General features: G+C 48.3%; 8 protein-coding genes across 8 annotated transcripts; 6 read left to right on the top strand and 2 right to left on the bottom strand.

Moving 5' to 3' along the window:
• Positions 1-556: 556 nt before the first annotated feature.
• BDV27DRAFT_158434 (transcription factor domain-containing protein) lies at positions 557-2888 on the top strand (the record flags this gene model as incomplete). Its single annotated transcript, XM_032072685.1, has 3 exons — positions 557-1914; positions 1981-2785; positions 2841-2888. 3 exons carry the CDS (start codon positions 557-559, stop codon positions 2886-2888), a joined length of 2211 nt encoding a protein of 736 aa, XP_031926899.1.
• Positions 2889-3704: 816 nt separating this feature from the next.
• Positions 3705-5353, top strand: BDV27DRAFT_165224 (putative MFS transporter; the record flags this gene model as incomplete). The annotated part of the gene is made up of 6 exons (XM_032073867.1): positions 3705-3753; positions 3812-3910; positions 3965-4118; positions 4174-4351; positions 4422-4945; positions 5004-5353. 6 exons carry the CDS (start codon positions 3705-3707, stop codon positions 5350-5352), a joined length of 1353 nt encoding a protein of 450 aa, XP_031926898.1.
• A 978-nt stretch (positions 5354-6331) lies between these two features.
• Positions 6332-6904, top strand: BDV27DRAFT_129412 (uncharacterized protein). The gene is made up of 3 exons (XM_032067185.1): positions 6332-6529; positions 6592-6612; positions 6692-6904. Exons 1-3 carry the CDS (start codon positions 6389-6391, stop codon positions 6719-6721), a joined length of 192 nt encoding a protein of 63 aa, XP_031926897.1. The 5' UTR covers positions 6332-6388; the 3' UTR covers positions 6722-6904.
• A 127-nt stretch (positions 6905-7031) lies between these two features.
• Positions 7032-8690, bottom strand: BDV27DRAFT_3539 (NAD(P)/FAD-dependent oxidoreductase). The gene is made up of 2 exons (XM_032076408.1): positions 8059-8690; positions 7032-8008 (listed from the first exon to the last, which is right to left on the bottom strand). The coding sequence occupies exons 1-2, from the start codon at positions 8641-8643 to the stop codon at positions 7157-7159; spliced, it is 1437 nt and encodes a 478-aa protein (XP_031926896.1). The 5' UTR covers positions 8644-8690; the 3' UTR covers positions 7032-7156.
• A 266-nt stretch (positions 8691-8956) lies between these two features.
• BDV27DRAFT_3538 (aromatic amino acid and leucine permease) lies at positions 8957-10869 on the top strand (the record flags this gene model as incomplete). Its single annotated transcript, XM_032076407.1, has 1 exon — positions 8957-10869. Exon 1 carries the CDS (start codon positions 9208-9210, stop codon positions 10867-10869), a length of 1662 nt encoding a protein of 553 aa, XP_031926895.1. The 5' UTR covers positions 8957-9207.
• A 308-nt stretch (positions 10870-11177) lies between these two features.
• BDV27DRAFT_3530 (putative 2-haloalkanoic acid dehalogenase) lies at positions 11178-12369 on the top strand. Its single transcript, XM_032076404.1, has 2 exons — positions 11178-11403; positions 11461-12369. Exon 2 carries the CDS (start codon positions 11586-11588, stop codon positions 12306-12308), a length of 723 nt encoding a protein of 240 aa, XP_031926894.1. The 5' UTR covers positions 11178-11403; positions 11461-11585; the 3' UTR covers positions 12309-12369.
• BDV27DRAFT_3526 (fungal specific transcription factor domain-containing protein) lies at positions 12369-15159 on the bottom strand. Its single transcript, XM_032076401.1, has 6 exons — positions 14918-15159; positions 14617-14864; positions 14478-14563; positions 13819-14432; positions 13596-13766; positions 12369-13537 (listed from the first exon to the last, which is right to left on the bottom strand). The coding sequence occupies exons 2-6, from the start codon at positions 14804-14806 to the stop codon at positions 12430-12432; spliced, it is 2169 nt and encodes a 722-aa protein (XP_031926893.1). The 5' UTR covers positions 14807-14864; positions 14918-15159; the 3' UTR covers positions 12369-12429.
• A 2571-nt stretch (positions 15160-17730) lies between these two features.
• On the top strand, positions 17731-19092 carry BDV27DRAFT_158427 (putative secretory lipase; the record flags this gene model as incomplete). The annotated part of the gene is made up of 1 exon (XM_032072684.1): positions 17731-19092. One exon carries the CDS (start codon positions 17731-17733, stop codon positions 19090-19092), a length of 1362 nt encoding a protein of 453 aa, XP_031926892.1.
• Positions 19093-19261: the final 169 nt, after the last annotated feature.

Here is a 19261-nt window from a genome sequence, read left to right as displayed (position 1 = left end):
TTGCTAAAATCTACTTTATCTGAACTCGGAACTAAGAGCAAGGGCGCCAATCCCCTGGTATATTCTATCTAGCATGACAACTAGCCTCGTGTGCAGTTTACTGTCCGGATGTCTTTTGAGAGCATGATAACGAGAGCTCTCACCTTCTAGCCACTTGTCGAAAAGGCTTAAATGTACAATATTCATATAAGAATCACACTAAAACGGAAAATATTTAGCCAACCATGGAGAAGACAATATCTCAACCAAGGACACATTAGCCCAAACTAGATGGCGTGATCGGTTCGCCAGGCCTGGGCGAGCAACGGACACCATTAATTCGACCAATGGCAATGATCATCCACTTCGTATTGTTGGTGAAAAGAAGCGAAAGCCGAAAGGCAGCTTCGAACAACGAATGATAAGCGAATCCCATCACCCGGAGACCCACAGGAAAAGCGACGGCGTGTAAAACATTTCCCCAGATTCTCCGCGGTGCCACGCCTCTGTATATGAATCCGTGATTTCCGTACCCACTACACGCTGCACCTCAATCCTACCCTTGATGGCCTGCATCATGACACCAGGAACTCCAGACCATGCAACAAGCCCCACTAGCAGCGTTACTCCTCGCCTCTCTACTCGGAAACACCCCCTTGAGGATGCTTACGATGGCTCGGACAACCGCCGCAAAGATCCAAAAGTCAGCCGCGCCTGCGACTCCTGTAAGGTCAAGAAGATTCGATGCTCAGGCACAGCCCCATGTGAACACTGCAACAGGAGGCGCTTGATATGTACCTATGCCAGCAAATATTCGCGTGGTCGACCTCCTACACCTCCACCCCTATCCACATCCAGAGAGCAAGAAACTGCCTGCACTGGCCAAAGATCAAATGCGCAACATACGGGTTCCAGAAGTACCTCCAATATCAGTGAAAATATACAAATCAACGAACGACCTCAGGTTAACATCGCCGAAGAGGCCAGTGGTCCTTCGGTGAACGTCGGAGATGGTGCTCCATCACGCGCATCACCGGAGCTAGTGATCGAGGGACAGTATGTCGATCCAACGTCTGGCCTCACATCTTTCCATCAAGCATGGCGCAAGATTTCTATGCAAAAGGGAGACATTCAATCCCCAAGGTCGAGTGAGGCAGAGATGAATCAGCCCTTAGTTTCCGCTGGAGACCGACCTTTCTACCAAGACGCGCATAGTTCGGATCCGTTTCCCGATGCTCTCACGGCGCGCCGCTTACTGAATTTTTACTTCGAGTCCTGTGTTGTTACCTATCGAGTATTCCACCAACAAACCGTGGAAAGCTGGCTAGATACTATCTTGGACAATCGGCGAGCAAATCGCCCAATAACGCATACCATCAAGAATGCTAAATATAGCATTATTTTGACGATTCTGGCAATCGCACGCTTTCGCATTTCAAAGGTTGAACGGAAGTTTCCTAACAACGACGAGGCGTCAGCTCTCCAGGAAACTGACCCCTTATTTTGCGCGGCGATGCATCTTACCGATACAGAGAAGGGATTTCCGCGGTTGGAGTCAGCCCAGGCCAGACTAATCCAAGTGCTATATCTCCTCCAGACATCTCGAGTGAATCGGGCTTGGTATGTATTCGGTAACGTCTATCAGATTGTCTCGTCGCTGGGCCTCCATAGGCGGCGCTCAAGGAAACAAAACATTCCCTCAAATGGTCCTTCGAATTATGTCAAGGCCCAATGCGCCAAGCGTGTCTTCTGGGTCACATATACCATCGATAAGTATCTTAGCGTGGTGATGGGCCGGCCACAGCTTCTGCACGATGATGACATCGACCAAGACTTTCCAGACAGCGTTAACGACGAGGACATTGGGCCTGATGGTCTCCTAAGCGTAGAGGATCCTGAGGATTGTCACGTAGATGCTCTTATCTTTCATGCAAAGTGCGTGCCCCAAGTCAAGTAGATGTCCCTGCTGTGTTTGTTGGTCTTCTTTTAACATTCTTTCAGGATCGCGCATATCATCGGTCGCACATCACGTCAAGTGTACTCAGTTGGTAGTTCAGTTGGTGAGAGCCGAAAGGCGGCTGCATATCGTATTGTTCACGAGCTTCACGTTTGGCGGGCCAACCTCCCCTTACACCTGGGCACGATCAAGCCCTCTACGCTAATACCAAGCTTCCGAAGAGAGGCCACAGCACTTCAACTCGCTTATTCCCATGCACTCATACATGTAAATCGGCCTTTTTTACTCGGCGATGTAGTTAGTTCTGATGACGATCCCGAGGCAAAAGATCGAATAGCCGAATGTATCTCCGCTGCGAAAGCGGTTTTAGAACTAGTCAACACAATGGCGAAAGACACAAACCTGCTCCATTCCTTTTGGTGGACCCATTATGTGACCTTTTGCGCACTCGCCGTGGTATATATTTGGAACATACAGTGCAAGGCACGCAATGGTCAACAGCCTGAGAATGAATCATCGTACGTCAAGCTCTTTGACCTCGCTGAGAAGTGTCGGGCTCAATTAGCTTGGACTGGCTCGCCAGCATCACCTGGGCGAAAGTACGCGGCGATTTTGGAGGAGCTACGCCTGGAGGCCCAACGCGAGACAATCAATAACACGCATACTGATTCCGGACAAAGAACGGTTCAAGGTTCAGGACATGACAATTCTCAGCTCAATATCTTCGATAGTTCCGAGCTAGCTGAAGCACCCTTTGAAAGTATAGCCTCGACAGATAAATCTGTGAATCCTGTTCCTAGCATGCTGGACGCATGGCAAGCTGTCGACTGGTTGGACCTAGATGCTTCTGTACGTTTCCTACAATCAGTCAGAGATGGAAATTATTATGCTAACAAATAAGCAGGCTTTCTACTCAGCTCTAGATGATCTAGGAATCTCACCAACGTGGTAACCTTGTCTCTGTATTATATAGACTTTTAGTTTTGGTCATTTACCTCTGCATGTATAGCAGCCTATGTACATAAACCGCCTCTGTCATCGTGCTAGAAGATTTAGTACCAAGCTCAATAGTCCATTGTGTTCTATGTGTATGGACGCATATCCGAGCCACGTATCCTGGTGGGGATTAGAAATCATTGTTTGACATCCCATTCCTGGTTCGGAGATGTCGGATTAGCACCCGCGACGCCACGATTAACATCCGGATTCCACGGGCGAAGAAAACGATCCTATAATCCGACAGAATCTGTCTGTGTCACGGCTCTCTTTGTCACATCATGCACTTTGTAGGCCCATTGTCTTGGGGTGCCATTTCCGGGCCCACAATTTCTAGTCCATTATCTGGGGTGTTTTACCTTTCGACTTCTTATATCTCCTCTCCCCACGGGGTTCAATTCCCCAGAAACGCAGTACTAGCCTAGCTCTGAGGCATTGTCGATCATTCTGTCTTGGCTTCGGACTGCGTATTCACCATGTCTACCGGTCGGAATTTTGACGAAGAAAAGCTATCATCAGAGAAGGAGGCTGTTATGCATCTCGAGCATCAGCCTCGCGGCCTATCTTCTGATGATGAAGAATTCCTTGCCAACTTCTCTGATGAGGCTAAGGCCACAGTACTGAGAAAGGTCTGCCGTGCTTTCTTAGATATTACATACAACAATATGCTGACAGCACGTTGTGTTTCCAGGTTGATGTACGCAGCTTTGTCCTCCCTGCTCTTACTGATCAGTGAAGTACTAACATACACCCGCAGTGGCGGCTGATTCCCATGCTCGTTCTACTATATCTGATTGCATACATTGATAAAACCAACATTGGTATATGCGTCTCTCCAGTGTGCCTCGTTTCGGTGTATCGCTGACTTGGCTTGGCTAGGTAATGCCAAAATTGAAGGACTTCTTCCCGACTTGGGGATGAATGGCAATCAGTACAACATTGCCTTGGCTGTCTTCTTCATTCCTTACATTCTCGCCGGTACGTTTACTCCAGTTCTAGAAACTAAGTGCAAATTCTAACAAGCAATACAAGAGGTTCCAAGTAACATAATCCTTAACCACTTCAAACGACCGTCTGTTTATCTGGGATCCTTGATCCTTGTCTGGGGAATAATCATGACATGTACAGGGTTTGTTCACAACTTTGGTTCCCTGGTTGGCATCCGGTTTCTCCTTGGTCTATTCGAGTAGGTTTATCCCAGCCGGGCTACGCTGTTACCTTCAGTGCCTAACATATGGCAGGGCAGGATTTCTTCCGGGCGCTGTTTTGATCATTTCCAAATGGTACCTTCCCAACGAAACCCAAACACGCATCGCTATCCTATACACATCGGCTGCCTCGGGAGGAGCATTCTCGGGGCTTCTTGCTTTTGTCATTGCCAAGATGGATGGTATTGCTGGCTACGAAGGCTGGCGATGGGTGCGTCACCAAACCTGGTTATTAACTGTGCACTGCCAGACGTCCGAGCTAATGCGGTGTATCACGTCAGATTTTCATAATAGAAGGTCTTGCTACTATCTGCCTGGCTTGCCTTACTTTCTTCTTGCTTCTTGACTCACCTCAACTATCCTCGGGGTGGCTTACACCCGATGAGATTCGCTTTCTGGAGGTCCGGCAAATTGCGAACAGCACCCAAGGAGCCCAGAAAGAAGGAGTCGCCTGGAGCGCGTTGATCAGTGTTCTGATGGATTGGAAAATCTACCTACTAATCCTCGCCAACTGGTCCAACGCCGTACCCAACTACGCTCTGAAGTTCACCATGCCCCAGATCATCCAAAGCATGGGATTCACTTCCGCCAAAGCACAGCTATTAACCATTCCACCCTACGCCGTAGGTGCCTTCTCGGCTTATATTTTCTCGGTTTTCGCCGATCGCTATACCTGGCGCATGCCTTTTATCATCATCCCTCAACTATTGCAGGTCGTCGCGTTTAGCATCTTATTCACCAAGGCAGCCGACATTAGTGATAATATAGCACTGTGTTACTTTGGTGTCTGTCTGGCTTGTTTCGGGTAAGTACACAGTCACACAATTTTTCAGTCACAGACCTTCCAACTCAATCTCATTTAGGATGTACCCCATTCTACCGGGTGTAAACGCCTGGAACGTTTCCAATATTCCAAACCCCACAAAGCGAGCAATTGGTATCGGTTACCTGGTCTGTATGGGTAATGCGGGAGGCATTATTGGCAGTTTTATCTATCAGGAGAAAGAGGCGCCCCGATATCCCACCGGCTACGGGAATTCCTTTGCCTTCGCTTCGGCGGGTTTCATAGCTTGCCTAGTACTCGAGTTCTGTCTCTTTAGGTTAAATAAACAGAAAGCCCAGCTAAGCGAAGCGGAGATCCGAGACCGATATACAGATGAGGAGTTGAACGAGATGGGTGAAAAAAGTCCCCTGTTCAAATATACACTGTGATCGGCGTTTCTGGAATAATTATGTGAGAGGATGGATATATATGGTATAGTCAGCGTTTAAATGTCTCAACAAGGAGCTTATTGTCCAGTTGTACTTTTTTTTAAAGGTCCTTTTGGTGTCGGGTTTCTCCGTCCCTATGCCTATGCGTCATGCATTATCGGGGTTTGTGGATCGTTTAGACCCACCGCGCCATCCATCCCTTGACAGCGGCAACATTTCCTCAGCCACAACCGCGTTTGCCTTCCCATGGACGATCGGACATTGATCAATAACGAGTGATGACTATTTGTATATTTCTGTTAGGGATGTTATATCCCTTGGGATGATACTACCCGAAACAGTGCCAAAGCCCAGTAGGGACGTCCGACAATAGTGATTCTCTATAAAACCAACAAATCCTACAAGAAGCCTCCACGATTCCTGCTTTCATAAAAGGCCTCAAATACTGATGATGATGACTAAAACTAGTGAATTTAGTCTCAATCGTCAACGGCTATTTACCACTATTGAGACAAATTTAGGACGATCAATCCCGTCCGGCGGACCGTTGAGACGGAAGAATCCTATGGGATTATTGTGGGGATAAGCAATAAAACGGGGTTTACGGGGCAATAGGAAATCCGATCCCTTCCAAAAATTGGGTATTGGATTCCCATTCCATCGAGAAGGCGGTTTACATCCCCGTTCCAGTCCCAAAGTTGAGGTTGGATGGGTCTCGGGCCCACGTACTATCTCATCCACCATGACGATCATTGAACCCGGTCCATTAATAGTAACTACGTAGTTACCTTTACACCGTTAGTATGATGTAACGATTCGAATACAATGCATATGTTCTCCATCTGAAGAATTACTCCACACATGGAGTTTGCCACCGCAGTGGAGTTGAACACAACGTTGCATTTGGACCATCACAAAAAGATATAAAAGAGGCTAGATATCCATTGAGCAAGAGACCATTCAGCCAGACACAACAGCAAGCAATTCGTCTTTTATCTTTCAAACAATCACTCAATAAATACAGCAAGTAATCACAATGCGTTTCCTCAGCATCTTCGCCGCCATCGTTGCCCTCACCCCCGCCGTGATGGCAGGGGGCCAGAACCCCAAGAACTGTCTTGAGGAATGTCACCCCTACAGCGCTGGTTCCGATCAGTACTGTGATGCTGCACACCCGGTATGTTGTCCATGTAGTTGAACTCGCATGCATGAATACCTGACCGCTAACAATGCATATAGGCTCTTTACCGTGAAGGCCCTGTATGTACACCAGTACTCTTTCATCAAAGCCGAGATAGCGTGGTATAGTGGGTGGACAATTTACTGACAATGATTATAGGGCTGCTTCAAGTGCTGTGAGTCCGTTTAATCAGATTGCCGTGAGCTGGGACCGCATGTTTAGGAGTCTCCTGAGTTGAGGGTTGGGGGTTGAGGATTTGATGTTTCGCAGTTAGCTTTTTGGGGGGTCTGTGTTGTATTGTATCTGTTGAGCGACTATCGAGGTCTACTATGCAATCTGTTTATTGGTGTGTCATTGGGATGCCTAGAAGCACTTGTAGGGGTCTTGATTCGTTTATTAGATCTTGCAAAGGCTCTATGCAAGTGTCCAAAGTAGTGAAAGAGACAAAAAAATTTAAAATGAAAAATGGAAAAATACAAAATGACAGTAAGCCATCAAAGGTTCAGCGTGGTTAGTATGCCAAAGGAACTATTTACATTCTACCTATGTATAACTCCATAGTCCGAGCCAACATCAATTGCAACATCGCATAACGCAATCATTCTTATATCCATAACAGAGGCACTACTGCTTCGTCGCCGGGAAATTACCAGTTCCTAAAATATCACCATCCTCTTCCTTCCCATCCCTTGCCCGATCAATCCGGAACTGCGTCGTCTTGAATAATCTGGGCATAGTTGTCTCCTCGAACGATGTTCCCTGCGCAACCATCTTTGCCAGTTCCTTGGCTGCCAACCAGATGACCGGCATACCATGGCCATTGAAACCAGCAATGATAAACTGGCCATCCTTGGCAGGCACTTCGCCGACGTGGGGATTTGAGTCATAGGAGTACCCCATGACTCCAGTCCAAATCTTGTCCACTTTAGCCCCCGAATTCTCCCACCCACGATACGTCCGCTGCATATAGTCAGTATAATAATCCTTTGCCGAATCGATAAGAACACTGTCGTCCACGTTGTTGTACCATTGCTCCCGGAAGGCCCGGAACTTGGCGGCGGCACCACCAACAATGATACTGCCGTCTGCTCGCGGGATCAGATATGAAAGAGTGTTATCTTCTGTTCGGTTGATGTAGGAGTTGTTAAGAAGGGGTGCCGTAGTTCCTTCTGGCACCGTAATTCGACAGCAAATACCCTTGCATGGAATAATGTTTTTCTCATACTCGGGGAGAAGGGCCGCGACGTATGCATTGTTTGCATGGATAACGTTGCCTGCGTGCATTCTTCCCCGTGGAGTTCCAATCACATACCCGCCATTTGGATCCGGTGTGATGGAGGTCGCGGGGGTATGTGTTTGAAGATTGACCTTGCCTGTTGCAAGAAGGGACTCGGTAAGATGCATGACAAATTTATACGGCCACACAGTCCCAGCCGTGTACGAAGCGCATGCGACAGCGCCTTTGACGCCGCAGATCTATACAACATTAGCATCTGTCACTTGCCTAATAATTAGCAAGCACTTACACCCTCGACTTCCTTGCCGGTATAAAAGATAGCATCATTCATGTACTCAAAACTCTGCGCAACTACCTTGTCGAAAGTTTCCTTAGCCTTTGCCGCGGCTTCCTCATTGCACCAGACGTCGATCGTCCTTGTCAAGGTAAAATCACAATCGATCTTCTCTTCCTCAATGACTTTCTTTAGCGCGGGCAGATGAGCAACCTCGAACTCCGCTATCTCAGCCCCTGCACGTGCACCAGCGCGATCGATGTATGTGGGAATATGGCCGTAGAAATCAGGCCGGAGATGACCTCCATTACGACCTGTCGCGCCCGAGCAAACTCCCCTAGCTTCCAGGATTGTGATTGACTTGTTGAAATCCTTATGGTCCTTCACAATATGGTAGGCCGTACTGATACCAGCGTAGCCCGCGCCAATTATGACAATGTCACTGTGCTCGGGCAACTGTTCCGTCGAGCGATGGTCACTCTTCGGATGAGGTTGGGTTTGCCAGAAGCATTCCCCCGGATTAGGAGCGGGGAAGCATCCTGCCGTTTGTGTTTCCACTGCAGAAGCAGCTATAGTCCCATTCGAAGCAGGCGGTTGCATATTCGTGTTTAAAATGTGAAGTTATGGCCTCTATAGCTTGGAGTAGCTACGAAAAAGATGACACAGTTAAGTTTATAAGACAGTGATGCGTCTGAGGTCTTATCTTATCGCCAATCGGCCTCGGCACGGCGTACGATTCTTTGGATCACTAAAAGCTCGCTACCGGACCGGAATTGCCTAATTAAACCCGGCAGATATCCATGGTCGGTCCGGGCTCCACTGAGATTCTCCGGTTTATCAGTATATCAATTAATTTATTTCTATATCTGGCTTTCAAGCTATTCCCCTAGACATGTCCAACGTGGTAAACTTGCCGGGATCCATCCGGTTCACTTAGTTCTTATCTTAACCATGTATGTGCAGAACTCCCCGCCAATGAAGGAAATGGGATTTGATATTGGCTTTGCATTAGCCTCTGACAAGTGGGGGAAATAGCCCCATGAAGAACCTAAACTGCACATAGATATATGAAAAATTGTACAAAAATGGGAAGAAGTCACCCCCCGGTCGAGCACACGATCTCCTACTTTACGTTTGACACTATCGATTGTAGTCTCAAGCAAGATGCCTGCCCATACCGCAGAATACCCCTCGTTTGACGAAGTTGGTCCATCACCCATTACAGAGAAAAAGGGCTTCCACGACAATGTGGGATCGTACGATGTGGAGAACACGGCCGGCCAGCTGGAGGAGGTGCATGACTTCAAACAAGGCCTCCACCAGCGACATATTCAGATGATCGCGCTGGCTGGTACCATCGGAACTGGTCTTTTCCTGGGCTCTGGACGAGCCATCGCAACAGCAGGGCCTCTTGGAGCCTTTCTCGGATACTCCATCATTGGTCTCACGGTGTCGAGCGTTGTGTTCGGTGTTGGAGAAATGGGTGCCCTAGCCCCCCTCACAGGAGGTGCCATTCGATACCTAGAACTCTTCTGCGATCCTGCCTTGTCTTTTGCCATTGGGTGGAACCATGTATACTCCTACGTTGTATCAATTCCATCCGAGATCGTGGCAGCTGCCGTTATTGTTGAGTTCTGGGCTACGATCAACAACGCGATATGGATAACTGTGTTCGGTGTGCTCATGCTTATCACGGCGCTCCTCTTTGTCCGTATATACGGAGAGCTGGAGTTTGGCTTCTCCATGCTGAAGATCATGCTAGTCATTGGAATCAATATCATGGCCTTGGTCATCACATGTGGTGGAGGTCCCGACCATAAAGCCATCGGATTCAGTTACTGGAAGAACCCCGGCCCGTTCGTACAATACCTAGGAGTCGGTGGCTCATTAGGCCGCTTCATGGGATTCTGGACCACATTCGACAACGCTCTCTATGCATACTCCGGCATCGACAACATCACGGTCGCTGCCGCTGAAACACGCAACCCTCGACATGCAATCCCGCAAGCCGCGCGACGGATCTTCGTTCGAATCTTCCTCTTCTACATCTTGACAATATTCATGGTCGGCCTAGTCGTACCCTCCAACGATCCCAACCTACTCGGCTCAACAAGCACAGCAGCCCACTCACCCTTCGTCATCGCCGCCCGCAACGCAGGCATCTCGGCAGTGCCATCCATCATCAACGCCGTCGTCCTCACCTCCGCCTGGTCATCAGGCAATTCGAACATGCTCGGTGGCTCCCGAATCCTCTACGGTATGGCCTGCAACGGGCACGCCCCGAAGATTTTCAAACGCATGAACCGTTTCGGCGTCCCATACGTCTCCGTCGCCCTGTACGGCCTCTTTATGGCCCTAGGCTACATGACCCTCTCCGACTCGGCAAGTACAGTCTTCACCTGGTTACAGGATATCGTCGCCATATCCACGCTAGTCAATTGGGTCTGTATCTGTATCGTCTACCTCCGTTTCTACTACGGATGCAAGAAGCAAGGGATCGATCGTCATAAGGAATTGCCGTGGGCGGCACCGTTCCAGCCCTGGAGTACGTGGTGCTCGTTGATCTTACTGGTTATTCTTTTCTTTACGGGTGGTTATAAGACGTTCATGCATGGACATTGGGATACTGAGACTTTTATCTCGTCGTATCTGAATGGGCCGCTTATTTTGGGTATTTACCTGGGTTACAAGTTTGTCAAGAAGACGAGGATTATTCCGTTAGAGGAGATTCCTATTCGGCCTTTTATTGAGAATTATCAGAATAACCCGGAGCCGGAACCGAGGCCGAAGAAGGGGCTGAGAAGGTTGAATATTTTGTGGTCTTAGTACGGTTTTTACGATTCCTTTGCGAATATATATACTAGTAGTGCCTTCTAAAGATAAGTATACTGAAAACAATGATAATTTATATTCAAGTGAAGAAAATTTTCCAAAAAGACTTAATATCGTACAATAATCCACCTAGAATATACTACACGATACATTTCCAATCATACCATAGGATATTCATAATCAGAATCAATGGTATCAATTCAACAATCCCATTGTCCAGGTGTTGATTGTTGGTTCTTATCTGAACCTTATCAACTATCTTATCTCGGCTTATCAGATTCATCACATGACCCTCTCTTACCGGCAGAACAAACAAATCACAATCTACCGGCCCGGACATTCCCAAACAAGTAAGCGATATCCGGCATAACAAATGCCGGCCACGACAACAAGAGTTCAAGTGATAGCGGGGAAAGCTTTCGATAAGCTCAATCCCGGTAAACAAGCTTCCTCCGTTATCGGTTCTTCCATTGTCAAGCAAAACCTCGATCTGTGGTATTTTTACCACGTGCATATTTCTTCTCGAAGGTTAGATATTCACCCCAAGACCAATTGAGTATAAAACTGTATTAAGGACATCAGCAGCACACAACACGCACTACAATCATCCAGCATCATATCATAACAATCCATCCTGCCGATAACCCGACACCCCACATTCGACAAACACAACACAACACAACACCTCAACCACAAAATAGAAAAAAATCATGCCCGCCCAAAAGCACGTCGTCTTTGACGTCGTCGGCACCTGCGTCTCCTTCGATGCCTTCTACAACTGTATCGACCGCGTCATCGGCGACAAGCTCCGCGCGCAATGTATTACGCCCCGTTTCTTCGGATTCAGCTGGATGACCACTGCCGAGCTGGAATTTACCTTCTTGTCGATTTCGGAACGGTACAAACCGTATAAAGAGGTTATTACGGCGTTTTTCTATCGGACGTTACATATGGCGGGGGTCGAGGACCCGAGGTCGTTTGCGACGGAGGCTGAGAGGGACCAGTGTGTGCAGGGATATTCGGAGTTGGAGCTTAGACCAGGTACCCGGGAGTGTTTTGCGAGGTTAAGAGAGGCGGGATTCACGGTTTGGTGTCTCACGACGGGGGATACGAGGCGTGTGAGAGGGTATTTTGAGCGTGCGGGGGTGGATATGCCGTTGGAAAACTTCATCAGTTGTGATTCGCAGGGGGTGGCTAAGCCGGCGCTGGGGGCGTATAGGCCTGCGATGGAGAGGTTTGCTGAGGAGGATGTGAAGTGGTTTGCAGCGGCGCATATGTGGGATGTTTCGGCGGCGGTTAAGGTCGGATTTAGAGGGGCTTATTGTACGGTGTATGAGAAGGAGTCGTGTGCGGAGATTTTTGATACCCAGATGGAGGTGTTGGCGGATTCTTTGCCTGAGATGGCAGACAAGATTATTGAAGCTTCAAGGTAGTGTTTTTGAGATGTCAACAAAGGTAATGGGAGCCACAGTAATAAGTTGAAAGCTCATTTAATCATCATAACATATTAGATACATCAATGTACAATGGGGAAGGTATAGGTAAGTTCCTCGCTCAACGTCGGGACGTCCTGGCGTCTTGGGACGCACGGTAGGGAAACATTTGCGCGAAGCCACCGTGGCCATCGGCGTCAGGACGAGGTACTATGCCAGCCTCGGGCACGGCAAGAAATTGCTCAAGCACTTGCGTTTCTGTCTGTGTCGGCCATGCGGAGGATAAGGCTAGATTTCCAGCCCCGAAAATGGACAGTTCATTGACCGGATCCCAGGCATTGAGGGCGTCCATCTGCATATCTCTAGGGGACTCATTGGACAATTCGCTGAGATTCAGAGGCTCCATATAACCAACTGAGTTGGGATCAAAGTTTATAGGCGGCAGTGAAGAGCCAGCTGATGCTCCAGCAGTGGTCGTAAGAATAGCAACATTGTCGCACATGTTCATAGCTCCACCGCTCCTCCATGATGATCCCCATTGCTTGAATGCTTTATAATCTGACATCGCTGATACTGTCTCTGAGGGGCCATCGTTCGACTGTGTAGCTTGTGTCTCGGAATGCAGACGAGCGAGTGCTTGTTCCAGCGCCTCAATCAACGCCACTTCCGATCGAGCCGAATCCCCAGAAGCCGCCATTTCACGGATCATGTCCAGCCCGTCCTGTAATGTTTTATGATATTCTCCCGAGCGGTTCTGGATTGAGTAGGCAATCAAGACTAACGACGAGGCTCGACAAGAACTATATTCAATGTAGGAAGCTCTGGCGAGACCTGGACCATTGTCTCGCAGTATTTGACAAAGTCGTATCACCTCCGTTGCTGCCTGTATGCAGCATATGATGAGACTCTGTGTACTAGATGTCTGCTTTGGACTCGAGCCGTCGCCATTATCGTGTGCCGTGTTCGTAAATTCTGGCCCAGCTGGAGAGCTTCGGGGGGATTGTGAGGCCTGGTCTCTCAGAAGGAACGGCCGTCCGATAAACATGTTAACCAGGCAATACTCCAGTCGCAGATGCATTGCAGCGCGGTTTAGATTTTGTGGCTGACTTGAATCACCAAGTACACCTTCTGATATTGAATTCCACCAATCCGTCATGGTGCATTTTTTGTCCCGCAAACGAGCCAAGATATTTGGGATTGTTTTCTTTTCGCAATGACGCAGGAGCGATCTAGGCACAACATTAATATCTTGCCGTACTGAGTCTAACGAAAATATTCCGCGCTCACAATTCGTGAAAGAAGTCCTCGAGAAAATGTATAAGTTGGATGGATGTCACAGCGCGTGCAACATTCCACTGGGGATCTTCGGTGTGCATCCCATCGCGATATTCTGGTACATCTGTGTCGACATCTGATCGCAGGACAGACAGCGGTCGCCCGTGGAAAATGGATATTTTTCTGGGAGCCCATATTAGCACCCAGACCATTCCATACAGCCGTTATGTTTTACCTCTCAAGCGAGTAGGCAGTCCACCAAACACGATTCCGCGTCTCGATCATATCTGGGTTGAACAGGTCACCTTTACACTTCCGGTGCATGCCATTCTGCATAGCGAGTCGCACAGCGAGATTGATATAGATATATCCGAGGCCGGACGCATCAATTGGTAATGAGTAAAATCCAAAGAGTAAGCATGCCTGAACGCTTTCTAAACAAGACGATTCGATAATTTCAGGTAACAGTCGGACCGCATTCTGATAGAAGGTGGCACCGATGTCATCTTCTGAGAAGTCTCCATCTTTCGTGGTATCGCGACTGGGCGAGTCCAGGTACGCATACTGTGTCCCGATCGCGAATATTGTAAGCATGATGCTTATGACAGCGGCACCCTTCCTACCAAAGCTGCTAGGGTCGTTATAAAGCACATCGAGGTTCTCGAAGAACCACCCCTTTCGGACAAAGAAGTAATGTGTTTCAGCATACTTGAAAAAGATGTTCGCCAGAAACCTGGCTATTTGTCGTGGAGGACAGGAGGCGACTGCCGCGGATAAATGACTCTGGCCAGAACGTAGTTGTTGCGCTCGCCAATACTCAAAGACACGTTGATCAGAATTAGGTGTTTGCTGCTTCGGTTAGCTTTTATCATAACTGGCATCGGTCGTGAGTACCTGAGCAACTGATCGCCTGGTTTGATGTTCAATTTGGTGTTTAATGCGCATGGAAAAGTTCCAATATGAGAACTCTCCAGAATAATCTGCTCAACTTTAGTGTTGTTACCAATTAAAGCACTCATAGAAGGGAACGAACGAGTAGTGGTATCTTCAACCGGGTCGATTGTACAAGCTTCGTCATCTATGGAGAGACCATCGACCCCTTCGGGTTCCATAGGGAGTTCTCTGGGGTGCTCTTGGTTCGACGCGAGGGCATTTGCCATGTGAGAGAGATTGTCCGTATCAAGGGAGATACCCTGTATCGTGTGTTTTAATATACGCTCCATATACCTTGAGCGCTCAGCCAACTCTCGAATATCTGCTCTTACGGCAGGAGATCTGGTTCTAACAGTTTTATTAGGGGACGAGTATAGTACGGATGGAGCCAAGGTACACACCTAGGAATGTAGGCACGAAATTCGCGCACCTTTGATGCGCGGTTCTTAAACTCACAGGAGCGACGAGAGTGGGAGCATCTACTGCAGGGAATCCCACCTTCACACTTCTCCTTCAAGCGCCGGCATTCGTCGCAGCTGCATGGTGGAACCTTAGTGTCTGAAGTAGTCCTCGAAAGCTTCAAGCTGCCGACTTACGCCCGTGCTGCGCGCTTTTTATCTGTTGACATCGCGCTACCCTTACCCTGTAAGGTTACATTTGTTCCCAGGTAAGCTACAGAGGGACACTTGGGTCTTTTGACGGATATGATTCAAGACAGGTAGAGAGACAGTGGCTGAAAATGGCCAGTCATAGCCAGATCACGGGATGCGGGCGCGGGCGATAAGACTCGGGGTGTCCACCAATCATAAACCGCCCCTCCATCTGCCCTAATCGAATCTGGTGTAGTATAATAAATTGACCTAGTATGGAGACAACTGCTTTGCATTGATAAAGCGGGGAAGATCTCCACGAGGATTGCATAAGAACTGCAGTCCTGAGTATGCGGCTCCGTGGGGAGTAAATGCAGAAGCAAATCCCGCAGGTGGTGCTTCACAACTCGAAACGGAATTGGACAAGTTCGTCAGGATTTTTTGACACCGCGTGAATAGCCTCGTGTTCGAAGAGCTCTAGCCAAAGCCTGCGTTGGAATCTTTAAATCAAGTTCTTGAATAGTCTTCGCGTATGGCAACCTTTTCGCCCGCTCCGAGGACGATATAAAAGAGAGTATGTCGTCTACTTGGGCAGCAGACAGTTTAGGGGCTTGGCCACGAGCCTTTTTAGGTGAATATATCTTGGCTTGGCATGTATATTGTACCTGCCGATATGTTATACCGGGCAGGTGGTCGACGATTTGTTGGTAGGTAAATCCAGCATCCCGTAGAGTCAAGACACGTATTCTATTGTCTCGGTCGAGACGCGTAGAATTCGGACGGTCAGGGGTTGAAGGTCTAGCAGAGTCGACCATCGTAAGTCAGTAAGTCGCAAGTCGCAACTCGAAGGTTTGTGAGCTACTAGTAGCAGAGAAGTGTTTTGGTTTGCTTCACGCGATCGTCGCGCTGGACGGGTAGCATCGCACTTTACCCTTCAATCGCAAGGCTGACTGATCCACAGTGTCGGACTGTCGACACCTAAGGTAGTGGACATTTCTTCCTCGTTTCTGTCATTTACGACCTCTCACTTGGACATACATAGAGGTGAATTGAAGGCGATCCTCGTTGCTCCGCCCGTGTACATAGGAAGACGAAGGACATGAAAGGCTAGCAGTTTTATTCCGGAAGGAGAACCAATGTATAGATCGATTGGGGCCGGATAATCTACTGCAGCCTCGTTGGATTCCCCATCTAACGATGGAGACGAAGTGGATCAAGAGGACATGGAAGGAATTGTGGGTAAATCCTTTGACGAGTATACTGCTGCATGAGAGACTTGGGGAGTCGCTACTCCACAACAGCCGACGATATTATATCTACACTCTGTAAATAGATCAGTAACGTAACGGCTATATTTTGGTTAAATAGAGGAGAAATGAAAAACTCAATGTATATGCGGATTTCTGGGGGCGTATACAGCCTATCAGATTATAAAATGCAGAGCAACTCTATGTATCAATTCTCCCTCATTCACCGACCTTCGATACTATGTGCTGGTCAAGGGTCTGTAACATTTTAATGGAAATGGTCAGGCTGGGAACTGGGCTCCTCGGGTTATTAGGACAGGTTATGGCAGTAGTCCTGGGAGCACTACTTGGAACGACAACCTCAGATCCAAAATTAGGGTTGTTTCGAATACGTGCTAAGCAATGGTGGGGCCCAAAATTTGCGTACCGTCCGCAGGCTTTAACCCCTGGAACCACCGATCATTTCCACCATTGACCATTGTCAACATCTTGAGCTGTAGCCTGTGTATTAGATGACCCACATGTTTGCATCACAAGGAGTCGAGAGACAGACATGTGTGAATACGATGAATACGAGGGGAGGCTTCTACCCCATATTCTTCACAAGGAGATCGACGCGAGTGCCGCTTTCTACTCGGAAGGGGAAATGATCAGCTGTTCCAAGGCACATGAATTCCTTATGTTATTTTCAGTAAGTTGGTGTACCAACAAGTTCCGGTTAATGCCTCAAGCTGATTCGATATTATAGAGCCCCATTTGAATTAGCAGCACGTATTAATTTGAACTAATCCTTCGAGAAGTGGAAATCATATAGACATGTTCCCAACAGAATGTCAAGCGTGAAAAATGCCGAGGCTATTGCGATGAAAGCACAATGTGTCGTTGAAACTGTTGAGCGATCCTTAATTTCATATAGGAGGAAAATAATAACTCCTAGTGACAAGATGGACTAGCTGCATGCATCGGGATGTTTTCGGGGACGCGATGGTATTCGTGACCAGGGTAAGTAGATCCCATATTTGAGCCCTACACTACCTGCCCCGCACTTTAGACCCTTTCTATCTGCCTGAAGGATTGATCATTGGAGAGGCTACTGCGCTTTTAATTAATCAGCCTTGAAAAACCTCGGTTGCTGACAATAGTCCATGATGTGCTTCGTACTGAGTGCCATTCATGTGCCATTCTCTTGCAATGAATTCACACTCACAAATAAGAAATGACTGGGTATATCCTTGCCTATCCAATAGTATTCATCGTGATAACACCATAGTCTGCTTTTAAATTGCTCGACTGAGGTATGCGGATGAAACGGTATATAAACACGGTATGGCCTCTACCTCAGGGGCCAATAATTGCACACATTCAAAATAACACACCATGGCCAGGCTAAGCCTTTTGTTGGCGCCACTCGTCGCCGTGCTTTCGATTGTTTCGGCCTTCCCAACCCAGCTGCCTTCACGGGATTCAGCACCTGCGTTACCAGTGGACGACCCTTTCTATATCCCTCCTGAAGGTTTTGAGTCCTCGGCGCCTGGGACAATTCTCCGCCATAGAACTCCCCCAAACCCAATTGCGGCGCTTGGCTTCGCCAAAGTCAACATTCAGGCAGCACATCAGATCCTTTACCGAACAAGCGACTCTTCTGGCAATGCCATTGCAACAGTTACTACCATCCTGATTCCCCACAACGCCGACTACTCCAAGCTGCTCTCCTACCAGGTAGCTGAAGATGCAGCCGACCCAAACTGTGCCCCCTCCTATGCCCTACAGCTTGAGGCAGCCCACGACGGTATTCTGGGCCTGGTAATCCCGCAAGTAGAATTATTGTTCTTCGGCGCAGCCCTTAATAAAGGCTGGGTGGTGACAGTCCCAGACCATCTCGGACCCAAGGCAGCCTTCCTGGCCAACAACCTCTCTGGGCAAGCGGTTTTGGATAATATCCGTGCTGCCTTGGCATCCTCGAGCTTTACAAACATCACTTCGGATCCTACCATCGCGCTATGGGGGTACTCCGGTGGAAGTCTGGCCAGTGGATTTGCCGCAGAGCTGCATCCCACCTATGCCCCCGAGCTCAATATTGTGGGAGCCGCACTGGGTGGTACGGTGCCCAAGATTCGACCGGTCATTGAGGCAGTCAACAAGGGTCTGTTTGTCGGACTCGTCCCCTCCGGCATCCAGGGTTTGGCGAATGAGTATCCCAGCATCCAGCAACTTATTGATGCCGGACTTAAACCATCAAAGAGGGCTGACTTCAACAAGACCCAAAATCTGTGTCTTTCGGGAGATATACTTCAATATCTTGGTCAGGATATCTACGATTATACGAATGACCGGAATATATTCGATCAGCCGGCGGCTGTGGAAGTGATGGATGCCAACGCGATGGGACAGCATGTGCCCAAGATCCCTCTTCTGGTATACAAGTCTGTTGGGGATGAAATAAGCCCCGTGAATGACACCGATGCTCTTGTTGAGACTTATTGTCAGGGTGGAGCTAGCGTTGAGTATAAGCGTGATGAACTCTCTGAACATGCATCACTCGAGATTACGGGGTCCGCTGATGGGATGCTCTGGCTCATCGATCGTATGAACAATAAGCCCGTTCAACAAGGATGTACCAAATCTACTGCGATCACCGGTCTTGCTGACCCGAAGGCTCTTCTAGCCCTGGGCGATGAGATCGTTACCCTCCTTAAGGCAATCCTATCAGGGCCGATCGGGCCTGGTGTCGTCGGCTAATTCCTTGATTGTAGCACTTCTTCTACGAGAGAGGGTAAAGCTTGTTCCATTGTCGTCGTTTAGAAAGGGCACTTCTAGAACATAACCACGACTAAATATGTGTCATGTAGTGTCGTCTACATGTCAGGCTTGCTATACGTTGAAATGGTTCAATGTGATATATTTCTGT

Source organism: Aspergillus caelatus (assembly GCF_009193585.1).
Source record: "Aspergillus caelatus strain CBS 763.97 unplaced genomic scaffold BDV27scaffold_104, whole genome shotgun sequence".
NCBI lineage: Eukaryota > Fungi > Ascomycota > Eurotiomycetes > Eurotiales > Aspergillaceae > Aspergillus > Aspergillus caelatus.
Note: the sequence above shows the minus strand (reverse complement) of the source record. Positions and strands in the feature narration are given on the sequence as shown.

What these genes read in the sequence shown, in the direction of transcription:
- BDV27DRAFT_129412 (XM_032067185.1), top strand. Translation starts at nt 6,389, where the DNA reads ATGCGTTTCCTCAGCATCTTCGCCGCCATCGTTGCCCTCACCCCCGCC. An exon ending in ACTGTGATGCTGCACACCCG is followed by an intron (nt 6,530 to 6,591) that starts GTATGTTGTCCA and finishes CAATGCATATAG; the next exon opens with GCTCTTTACCGTGAAGGCCC. An exon ending in CTCTTTACCGTGAAGGCCCT is followed by an intron (nt 6,613 to 6,691) that starts GTATGTACACCA and finishes CAATGATTATAG; the next exon opens with GGCTGCTTCAAGTGCTGTGA.
- BDV27DRAFT_3539 (XM_032076408.1), bottom strand. Translation starts at nt 8,643, where the DNA reads ATGCAACCGCCTGCTTCGAATGGGACTATAGCTGCTTCTGCAGTGGAA. An exon ending in CCGGCAAGGAAGTCGAGGGT is followed by an intron (nt 8,009 to 8,058) that starts GTAAGTGCTTGC and finishes AATGTTGTATAG; the next exon opens with ATCTGCGGCGTCAAAGGCGC.
- BDV27DRAFT_3530 (XM_032076404.1), top strand. Translation starts at nt 11,586, where the DNA reads ATGCCCGCCCAAAAGCACGTCGTCTTTGACGTCGTCGGCACCTGCGTC.
- BDV27DRAFT_3526 (XM_032076401.1), bottom strand. Translation starts at nt 14,806, where the DNA reads ATGGAGCGTATATTAAAACACACGATACAGGGTATCTCCCTTGATACG. An exon ending in GGTTGAAGATACCACTACTC is followed by an intron (nt 14,564 to 14,616) that starts GTTCGTTCCCTT and finishes AAAGTTGAGCAG; the next exon opens with ATTATTCTGGAGAGTTCTCA. An exon ending in CCAGGCGATCAGTTGCTCAG is followed by an intron (nt 14,433 to 14,477) that starts GTACTCACGACC and finishes TAACCGAAGCAG; the next exon opens with CAAACACCTAATTCTGATCA.